An 11,581-nucleotide genomic window follows, 5' to 3' on the forward strand; every position below is an offset into this window, starting at 1 on the left:
CAGAATGAAATGGATAAAGAATCAGCTCTGTTTTCAGCCTCTGCTAAGATCTTAGTTAAACCTTCCCTAAAAGTACCAAATCTTAGATGTGTCTTCACTACCCTGATTTGTCAGGTGTCAGGAACAGTTTCCTTTCTTGGGTATTGTCTTCAGCAATCTCCTTTCTTCAGAACCACAACTCACTGAGACTAAGCAAATATCTCTGATGCAGATCAAAACTGGTGAGTCAATCACAGAAGTTAGAAAGTGGCCTGGGGTAATATCACCTGAGTTGATCTCATATAAGTGGAGGCTTATCAAGCTTATCATAACTTTTTATTCATTTTTTATGTTATTCATTTATATTTATGACTGTAAAATTAAAACTGGATACATTCATTGAAAAAAAAACTTGGAAAATCCAAAGAAACAGAGAAGGAAATTAAAAAGACCCATAATCCCATCACTTAGCTTTAGCCACTTAATATTTTGGTGTATTTCTCTCCTTCTATGTATACTGCTACTTAACATAATGTAAGCATTTTAAAAGATGCATAATAGTTCAGAGATTACCATAATTTCTTTATCATAGAATTTTAGAGTACAAAAATTCCTATTTCAAATATCTCTACTGAAAAAAACAAACCCAATATATAAACCAGATGAGAGTGGAGCTGATTAAAGTGTGGGCGGTGATGCGGGGGTGTGAGGTGAGGGTGGGGGTGGAGGGCCCAGAAGTAGACCCACTTGGCCTCCTGAGTCCCTATACTGGCTCCCAAACACATCTAAGGAACCCTGGCTTCCCAAATAATACAGTTTAGAAACAACAAATCTAGCCTCTCTCATTTTACAGATGAAATTACTTGCCCAAGATTACAGAACCAGTAAGAGAACTGTGAAAGACCTTAGGGTCCCATGTCTTACATACAAGGGCTCTGCTTTTCCAACTTTAGCTACTTTTTCTACAAAAGGCATCAGATGTACATCTGTATATTGCTGTTCTTCCTTTAAGAAAAATAGAAGGGACAAAGTTATGTAACAAAAAATGAATAATTAATGTAATTTGCTAGATCTCAAAGAACTCCACTTGCCTAAGTAGGTTCTCATACTATTCCTATGAGTAATGGAGAAAAGGAGAAAAGTTCATTTCTAAACTAAGGAAAAGGCCATGAGATTACATTATTTTCCTCAAGAATACACTACACATCTAGTGTAGCTACAAACCACTCCTTCTTCTTCACTCATTCAATCCTTAAATTTTTATTCAGAATCTATTTTGGGCTGGATGCTGGGGATACAATTGTGAACAGAACAAACAGAAGTCCCTGCCCTCATGGACTTCGTAAGCCTGACAGCTTGAGCAAGCTGCTTTCTCTTTCTGAACCTCAGTATTTGCCACCCATAAAGTAAGGATAATAATATTTAACTACTGCTTTGTCTAAGAATTAAATAACATGATGTAAGTAAAAAAAAAAAAATCCTGGTAGGTAATTAGGCATATAATAGGTGCTCAGTTAACATTAATTACCTTTCCTCCCAGAGCATTAAATATTAGATTGGTAATGAGAGGTGAGAAAGTACCAAGTTCCTTTGATACTCACACTGATTTGAGGCAACAGAACAAGTATGTTAAAATAATTCCAAACAGATTCCTACACTAGGAAAGAAGTAAATAATATTTCCATCTGAAGAAATGAAATTTACATGAGTTCTCCCAATCAAGTTCTGTAGTTTGCGTTGCTACCTCCATCACCATTTACTTTCAATTATTACTGGGCTCTTTCCATAACATTCAGCCCCATATAGTACTTAGGAAATAAAATATAAAAGTAAGCAATCCTCTTCCCAAAATGCTATTTTTCCATCCCGTAAATATGGGCAGCTAAATCAGTCAAAGATTTACATTCAACAAAATAAACTTAAAGGACAACAGTTTGGGACTTCCCTGGTGGCACAGTGGTTAAGTATCCGCCTGCCAATGCGGGGGACACAGATTCGATCCCTGGCTGGGGAAGATCCCACATGCCACGGAGCAACTAAGCCCGTGCGCCACAACTACTAAGCCTGACCTCTAGAACCCGTGAGCCACAACTACTGAGCCCACGTGCCACAACTACAGAAGCCCATGGGCCTAGAGCCCATGCTCCGCAACAAGAGAAGCCACCGCAATGAGAAGTCTGCGCACAGCAAAGAGTAGCCCCCGCTGGCGGCAACTAGAGAAAGCCCACGCACAGCAACGAAGACCCAATGCAGACAAAAAAATAAATAAATAAAATAAAAAGGAAAAGAAAAGACAACAGTTTGATTTCTTTCTTTTTTTTTTTGGCCACACCATGCGGCTTGTGGGATCTTAGTTCCCCAAGACAACAGTTTGAAATACAAAATACCAAATGTGAAACCCACCAAAAACCTATAAAGTTTTCGTCTATATTCACCAACATAAGTACCAACAGAGGTCAGAACCTGAGGTTTTACTGACTCATATAATACCCGGAAATCTACAAAATATAGATGCCAAAGTCTCGGAGATTCTAAGAGCACCTTGTAAACCGTAAAGCACTGCACACTTGTTAATTATTCGAAGCACTCTGTTCACTATTGACTTTAATTAGATTTCTACAAGGGAAATTCTGTCATTCAAAAGATCTAATATTTGCTTCTCAACCAAATTAAACCTTTTATATTGCTATTTAGCCCAAATACACCTACCCAACAAAAACAGCTCATATTATTCATAAATAGAAAAAGAAATTTGCTACTTATTCAAAGTACTGGATTTTTTTTTTGGAGGCAGATAACTTCTGTTATGGCAGGTTTTTTTTTTCTGTATTGTTCCTCAGGAGAAGGAAAAAAAACAAAAAACCAAAAACAAAAGCTGGTCAATAAAGAAGAGCCAGAACAAAAAGAAAATCTTTTCTTTCATTTTTTTCTAAAAGAAAGAATTAATACCATATCCTGAATATTGTATAAACTATGACATTTTCTTATCAAGTGGGCTTAATAATCTAAATTAAACAGACTTTAAAAACAAATTCATAGGGAAAAAGTCAAAGTCACAAAGAAAGACAGGTTTTGTTCTGAGTGCAAAGTGTTCAACCCTGTGCACCCTGTTACCAGAACGTCTTCAAGGATCTTTTGTTCCCCTGGAAAGACTTCTTGGAAGAATTAGGCTTTGAGGAGGCATTGAAGGAGGACAAATGGGAAATTGTTAAGTAGAGAGGATAATTTGGTTCCTTAAAGAACATGAAAGAATGGATGGGTCCAAGAATAAGAGACAGGAGTAAGAAGAACATACAGAGGAGCTTAAAGTGAAAAAAAATGAGCAAGGAGAACAGAAGATTTTATTTTAATGAAGAAAAAGTAATAGGGAAAGATTTTTCAGACAGTAATACTTATCTGTGGAACAGTGGCATTACTAGAGGAATTATTCTGACACACATTTATCACATGTACTTAAATAGATACAGTTAAAAAGAGCTGAGTAAACCTTTGCTGTGATTCAAACACACATGTATCCAGACATAATCTTTATCTTTTTCATGACAATTTTTAAAATATCTCCCTTCAAAGTTACCAGTGCAGTTAGGGTAGCTGTTTCTAGTGAAAAACAGATACACCAAAACGCATACTTGAAAAAAAGACTAAGTGACCAAGAAGAGATACCTATAACATAATCTCAACATTAGTATTAAAGATGTTTATATTATATGTAAAGAAAACAAACAAAAATAAAGATCAAGGCAAAAAGCATGAATTAAAGCTATTTTTAACTAAAAATATCATCTAACACTGTCTTTCAGCCAAACAGATCTTATATTTCTATTCTCTTCTGATCTATTAAGTGCCCTAGAGCAGTAATCTCTCTACCCATAATCTACCCATCAGTAAAAACAGCACCATGATACTTTTCTTCTATTCTTTTTATAAGGGTGCCAAGATGTCTGGAAGTTAATATACACATGCTTAGCAATGCTGAGATGAAAAGTAATGCTCACTTTAATTTTATGGATCTTTATAAAAAATCAAGATAAAAAGACCTAGTTAGATTATTTCAATGTGTAAATTTTCAACTAGCCAGAAGGCTTCCTGGGGACATAATTCAGTAGATTTGAAACTAATGCTTTAGAGTTTAACTGTGCTGTTCCAGAAACTAATCAAACTAAGGAATTTCTGCAGAAAGCTAGGCACTCGGGCCAGGAATAAGATAGAGTGAATTTGAGTAGTCCCTGGGCCTAGCCCTAAAAAGACTACAGACAGTCCTCCCTATCACAGACCATATTAGAACCTAATCAAAGGAAGAGTTAGAGCTATAATTGTACAACATTGTAAAACAGAAATTTTGAGGAGGTGACTAAATAGCTCACAAGAGAATGAAGAGAGTAAATGCCAAAGAACAGGTGAAAATTTTTCAGACTAGTATCCAAGGGCAAATATTTTTAGCAAAATGGTTTCCTTCTCTTATCCTCTATGTAACTATTTCTTTAAATGCCAATAATATGGATTCTGGAACCACAAAGACTGGGCTTGAATCTAGGCTCCACCATAGCTGGGCTTCTCTGAGTCTCAGTTTCCTTATCTATAAAATGAAGATAGTAATAGTACCTAACTCAATTATACCTAACTGTTGTGAGGATTAAGTAAGGTAACATATGTAAGGCACTTAGAACAGTACCTGTAGCATAGTAAGTACTAAATGTGTTTGCAATTACTATTACAGTGGTGCACAGTCCCTCAGACCTGATGTAAATACCAGAAGATCCAAAAAACCAAAAATTTTTCTGTTATTCATTTGGCAGCAAAACCTGACCTGAACAAATGCAAGGCTATTTATAGCTTTTTAAAAAACCCACTCAGTGTGAATATACATGCATTTTGCTGCAAGTATCTTCATGTGTTTCATTACAGGATGCTGCCCTAGACTTCACTGGGGTGTATTTATTAACTTCCTAAAATCTGAAAAATTCTAAATTCTGAAATACACCCAGCCCCACAGGTTTTTGATAAAAGATTATGAACATACCTTATCTTTGAAGCCTGAACAATTTCTATTTCCTTAAAATGAATGGTATCTTCTTAAATAACCATAAGCAAATGACACCCTGAACCTAGCTGTACAGAATTTTAGGATGAAGAAAACGTTTCCCAGTACAGGTAGGAGGGCCCTGAATTCCCAGAATGCTCCTTTCAAATAAAATCCATTCACAATATTTTATTTACATGCCATAGTAGTCAGAGCTTTCAAACTCTAAATTCTAGGACTTGCTTGAAAAAAAGCCTATTCTCTTAACTTAGATCACAAATAAATGATTGAGGCTCATTTCGGGGGCATTCATGTGCCCTGAATCATGTGTACCAAACCATCACAGAACTTTACAGCTGGAAGAGACCCTTGAGAACTAATCTAAATCATTATTCCTTCCCTTCCAAACTGTTTTATCCTCCATAAATGTACTCTCCCCTATGAGGTAAGAACAACCTGCCCTAACTTGTCCTTAGACTCTGTCTATAGGAACACCCTGTAGGTGAATGTGAATAAACTGGGTGGGGTACATTGACAGACTCGGGATCCAAAATGATGGGTTGAATCTAACACAATAAATCTTACATGCTTGGCAAATGTCTCAGTTTATACTTAAGAAAATAACAAGAGTTTCCAAGTGCAGAATGAAGAAAGACTCATCTACTCCATGTTTTTTTTTTTTTTAAAAAAGAAGACTTACCTATCTTAATGGACTCAATGAGTCAACTACATAATGTGGCTGCTAAAAAAGCTACTGTGATTAGGAACTAACTACATCAACAGTGGTACAGCATCCAGAAAGAACAAGGTAACCGCCCTCTCTGCTATGAGCTGGTTAGAGCACATCTGGAGCAATACGTTCAGCTCTGTGTTCAACACTCCAGGAGAGACACAGAAAAACTGAAAAAGTCCAGAAGAGGGGTAACCAGGATAGTAAGGGAATGTGAAACCATTTCACAAAACAGTTGAGGGAGCTGAAGTTATTTAGTCCAGACTCAGAGGGAACATGATCACTGTCTGCAGATCCCTGAAGAACTGTCATGGCCCAGAGAGAGCTGACTTGTTCTGTATGGCCCCAAAGGGCAGAGCCAGAATCAGCTGGTGTTAACCACAGTGAGAAATATTTCAGCTAAGTCCACAGAAGTGTTTCTTGCAATGTAGAGCCACGTTAGGATGCAGTGGCTTCTAAAGTCTTATCTAGCCCTGAAGGTCCATAAATTTAAAAATCAAACATTTGTCATCTCTTCGGTCTCTTACTGTTGATAACTATTATTCTCTAGTATCACAGCTTCTGCCTTCACCCTTCTTAAAATGTCCTACCCAGCCAACCAATCAGTCAAATGTTTTGCCAGGTCTGTGGGAGGAAAATGCTTGCTTGCTGGGCAATTAGTTTCAGTTTGCAGATCAGTGTCTCTACAAACAAAAGACAGCCCTAATTGAGGGGCAGGCAAGAGCTCTGAGCTAGACCTCCTTGAAAGAAATTCTTATTAATTCAAATAGCAGCTAGAAGACCCATCCAAACACGTAATATATTATCTATGGTGTTCAGTCCTTACAGGAACATTAAAATAAAACACCCTGTACCCATCTTCCCAAATGCCAGAGAATCCAACTTTACCAACCTAACTAGGTCTCTCAAATTCAGTTAGAAGTTTTCCTTCTGTCAAAGAGATGCGTTTACTGTTTGAAGTAGACTAAAACCCATGCTCAGATAGAAAGGCCATACTCGATTACATTACTGTAAAGCTAAAATTGCCCATCAGTAGGCCCACAGAGGCAGTTCAGCTTCTGAGAACTAGACACGGGCAATCCACAGTGAATTCACAGAAAACTACAAGCTATGAAAAATTTAAAATGCAGGAGAGCTACAAAAATTGGACATCCTTCTAAAACTTCTGTTGCTCGAAGACCATCATAGACATAGATATATGGTAGTCTATGGAAGTTACTAAAAGCCTTGAACAGCTCAGATGGCAAATATTACTCAATCCAGCTTTACTTCTCCTGAAATTGATTTGGAGTCTACAAAACTCCAGCCAAAGTATTAGAGAATATAATATATACGTGATGGACTGAACAAGAACACATTCTTCCCTGTGCTTTTTAAAGTGAAGCCCAGAAGCAATCTAAGTGTCCATAAACAAGGGATTAGTTAAATAAGTTATGGTATATACTTACAACGAAAAATGCAACTGCTGAAAAGAATAAGGTAGACCTTAGGTACTAACATGAAAAAAACAGTCCATGATACATCGTTAACTGGATACAGCAAGTCGCAAAACTCTACGAGTTGCTATAACCATATATAATTAATATATGTAACATATATAATTATTTCATTTTGAGTTTTTAAAACCTATTTTTAAAAACCCTGTGTTTATGTTCATATATGCCTAGAAAAATGTCTGAGAAAAGATCAAACTGCTAACAGTAGTGACCTTTAGGAACTGACTGGAACTGGGAGGCAGTAAAGGAGTGACTTTCACTCTTTCCTTTGTAGACTTCTGGTTCTTTGTTTTTCGCAAGTAAAGGTTACGTTTGCCGACAAATGCTGTATGAGTCCCCCTGTATGAGGAACCTGGAGTAGGCAAATTCACTGAGACAGGAAGTAGAATGGTTGTTGCCAGGAATTAGGGCGCTGGGGGTGGGAAGTTATTGTTTAATGAATACAGAGTTTAAGTTGGGGAAAATAAAAAAGTCCTGAAGATGGAAGGTAGTGATGGCTGTACAACTTGAATGTACTTAACACCACTAAACTGTACACTTAAAAATGGTTAAAATGGTAAATTTTATGTTATGTATATTTTATCACAATGAAAAAGTACCTTTGTGATTTAAAAATAACAATACAAAAATTATTAAGGTAAAATAACATCAATTACACAGACATTATATACTAACCATTCAAAATAAGCAATCTTCCTACATAAACACTACGGTGTGTTTCAAACTTCGGAAAATCTAATTCATCCTTTTCTACTATATTTTACTAAAACAAATAAAAATCACCACAAGTCTCTACTAGGTTTCTCAAATGCTTTCTATCCCACAAAAAAAAAAAAAAAAAAAAGAAGAAGACCTAGTCATAAGGATAGCTAACACACACCCCCACAGTGTGTTACTCTGCATGGGGAACGGTTGTTCTAAGCTTTATAAATGTACTAAATTATTTAATTTTCACAACAATCCTATGAGCTAAGTACTATTATTATCTTCATTTCTCAGATGAAGAGAGGTTAAGCGACCTGCCCAAGTTTACACAGTTAATAAAGGGCAGAACTACGATTCAAACCTAAGAATGGACTCCAGAGTCCATACTCTCAACCTCTATGCTTCCTGTCTCTCAGTAATATATCCATCTCTCTATAGAAAGGCCAAAAAAGGTTACAGTCAAAATCCAGCTAGTTAGTACAGCCCTTGAAGCTGGAAGAAATACAAACTTGGCTTTTTATGGGTGAATAATCTGCATTCCTTCTTATGTCAATGCCAAGCTCCAATCCAAGATGTGACTGTATTAAGGCTCATAATCATGTGGGAAAACTCTCTACAAATTCAATTATAGTCCAAAGTCCATACCTGACTCCACAGTAAATCACTGAGCCTAAGAATTAAGTCAGAGATCCATTAATATAAATACAGCTAGACAAAATGGTTTGGACAAATCAAACCCCAACTCAAAGCAAAGGAATTCAGAAACTCTTGACTAACATCTTGACAAGGTAGGTTTTATTTGTTTAGTTCCAGGCCCACTTTAGATCTCAAGGGGGAAAGAACAGAAGTTGTCTCTAACTTTGCTTGAAGACTTCAATCAGCAGGAAGAAGAGCTTTATTTTCTACAGGGACTCAGACAGAAATTGGCTTTTATTAGCATCAGCAAAACTGAACATTCCCCTTAAGGGGGAAAAAACCCGGCATTCCTGCTTAAAATGTGTATTTGTCCAAACATATTGACCTTGTAATTGAGGAAGGGAAAAAAAAATGGTGCAAGGAAGGGATTTAACCTAATTTATAAATGTGCTCAACCTAGATACACACCTGCCCCAAATGACCTACTGAATCTATTTATTTGCAGGGAAAACATGGATTACAATGTCTTTTTTTTGGCCTCAAGTGGTCTGTACTACTGTTTGTAAACAAAATCCTCTCAATATCTTTTCCACCTGTCACATGCACATCTGATATTTATATAAACAAGGAGAAATGAACAAGGAAAGTGGAGCTGTAGGAGGAATCCCTTAGACTCAGGTTTTGACCAGTTGGTTTCAGGAGGTACTGGGCTGGCTTTCAAACTTCCCCAAATCACCCAGGCGGAGAGGCAAGGTGAGCGAACCGAACGCAAAAGTTTGCGCCCATTCAGCCTGTCTGACAAAGGCCAGAGAGCCCTGTTTGGAAGGAGGTGCGATGCCTTTCCACGCAGCAGCCGCCCCCCTCCCGAGGACGCACAGCCCAAGGGGGGGACAAAAGACTTTCCAGATTGGGGGCTGGGGGGCAGGCTAGCTGGAGCTTGGACCTCCCCTTGAGAGTCGAAATCTGGGGAACCTTTGGGGCAAGAAATGAGCCATTCCAGCCAAGAGCCCAACGCTAGAGGCCAGGGCTGGGGAAAGGCACTGACAGCCGCTGGGAGGGTCCGGCGGGCGAGGAAGCGCTGAGACTCACCTGGGGGAGGCGGCGAGGGGGCCTCGGTGGCAGGTGGGGTGGGCGGGACGCTGCTGCCGCCGCCGGGGAGAATGGAAGTCGGGATCGGGGGAGTGGTGGGCGCCGGCACCGTGGTCGCTACTGGGGTGGTCGGCGCTGGGCCAGTGGTCGTCGAGAGGGTGGTCGGAGCGGGTCTGGTCGTCGCCCGAGCGGTGGTCCCAGTACGTTCCACCGCAAGAGGTGTGATCGGCGAGGGGCCGAGCGGCGCCCGAAAGGTGGTCGGAGTGGGTTCGGCCCTGGCCCGAGAAGGGGTGGTAGCCAGGGGCTGGGCTGAAGAGGACGCAGCCAGGGGTCGGTGGACGGTAGCGTTCGGGGGTCCGGTCCTCGGGGCCTGGGCCGTGGGAGCCATGGCCTTAGAGAAAGGGTGACTGGGCTCGCCCCCCAGCCCCGGGCCCGGCGACGCGTCCACCTGCCCCGTGGCCCCGCCGCCACCGGTGACATTCCCCGCTGAGGTTGCTGAGGCGGCGGCGGCGGCGGCGGCGCACAACAGGGCGAGGCCGCCCAGGCTCGGCAGGCTCCTCATGGCGCGCTCGGCTTCGCCATTCATTCATTCAGTCAGTCGGTCGGTCAGTCATCTTCTCCTCCCTGCACTCGGACCAGGGAAGCCGCCGCAGCCGCCACCACCACCGGGCGCACCATCGCCACCTCCCTCTGACAGGCGGCCGGCCCCGCGGGCGGGCCCCAGCGCGGAGGGAGAGACCGGGCCGTGCGAGGACAGCCCGCCCTCCCCGATTGGCAGCCTGACCCCACCAATGGGAGGCCACGCTAACTCACGTGACCCACCCGCTTCCCGGCCTCTTTGTGGCCCCGCGGGCCAATCAGAGGACGTCAAGGAGAGGGGGCGGTGCTAAGGCGGGAAGAGGGTGGTGCGAGCACAGCACCAGCCGGTCCGGCTAGCGGCAGCCACGGCTTTGTCTGCCCAAGGAGTGGGGCGCGGGCCTCGGGCACCGGGCGCCACGGAGCAGACAAAGGACGCGCCCCGCGCGGCAGAAGCCGGGCCAAGTCGCCTGCTCCACTGGGCGGCGAGCGCGACCCGGAGCGGGGATCGAGAGCTTCCCCGCCTTCTTGAACAATGGGGCGCCGGCGGCGCTCCCGGGCTCGGGTGGAGACGGAGCTGGAACCCCAGTGATGGGTGAGGGCGGCTGCAGCGAGGATGTGGAGCCCAGCATTCCCTCTGCTGCTCGAGAGCACCTGGCCTCGGCCCTGCGAGGTCTGCGCTGCATTCCCATTTCAGAGATGGGGAAACTGAGGTCCTTGTTGAGGACCTCACCGAACCAAGACCCACGCCCTCATCAGATACCTGCAGTGGGCCAGGCGCTGTGCCTGGCAGGACGGAGGTTCTAAGAGACCCGTCAGGAGCTGGAGGTGCAAGCTTCCTGCGTGGGGGAGACAGGCTCACATGCACACTTTACCCTAAAACGCCGGGGAGAGTGGGATCGGATGGGGTTGAACCTCAGCTCCAAGTTTCCTGCTGAGTGGTTTTGCGGCCTGAGCGCAGTGTTCTCACCTCTAAAAAGGGGTGGATAGAGAGCTAACATCCCGAACGCCCCCATCCCCCTCTTACAGAGCTGATGTGAGAATTAAGTAATGAATTGAAAGGGCTTAACGCAGTGCCTGGCCCACAGTAAACCCTCATTTACGCTTACTACTCTCAGTGTACTGTTAAGACAAGACCCATGCCGCAGCCCTGCTTGTACCCAAAGCCGCCTGCCTCTTGGGGTGGGTCTGATAGCAGAGCTTGACCCTGGGTGACACTCAACCCTGTGTAAAGCTGGAATTCCGGTGCGCAGCCTCGCACCATCGCCCAGGATTCAGAGCTCGCTCAGGCGCTGCAGCCTCGGCTCAGCAGCTTCTAGTGGCAGCCGGGCAGGGCGCGTTTGTCATCTG

At 42.6% G+C, this 11,581-nt stretch overlaps 1 protein-coding gene across 1 annotated transcript in view; it reads right to left on the reverse strand.

Annotated features, from left to right (window-relative positions):
- Window positions 1-10,388, reverse strand: part of MEGF9 (multiple EGF like domains 9) — an 84,464-nt gene extending 74,076 nt beyond the window's left edge. Inside the window, exon 1 of the mRNA XM_004269281.4 lies at window positions 9,656-10,388. Coding sequence (XP_004269329.1) covers window positions 9,656-10,241 — 586 coding nt within the window. The 5' untranslated portion in view covers window positions 10,242-10,388. The remainder of the gene's footprint in view (window positions 1-9,655) is intronic.
- Window positions 10,389-11,581: the final 1,193 nt, after the last annotated feature.

Source organism: Orcinus orca, chromosome 6 (assembly GCF_937001465.1).
Source record: "Orcinus orca chromosome 6, mOrcOrc1.1, whole genome shotgun sequence".
Taxonomy (NCBI): domain Eukaryota; kingdom Metazoa; phylum Chordata; class Mammalia; order Artiodactyla; family Delphinidae; genus Orcinus; species Orcinus orca.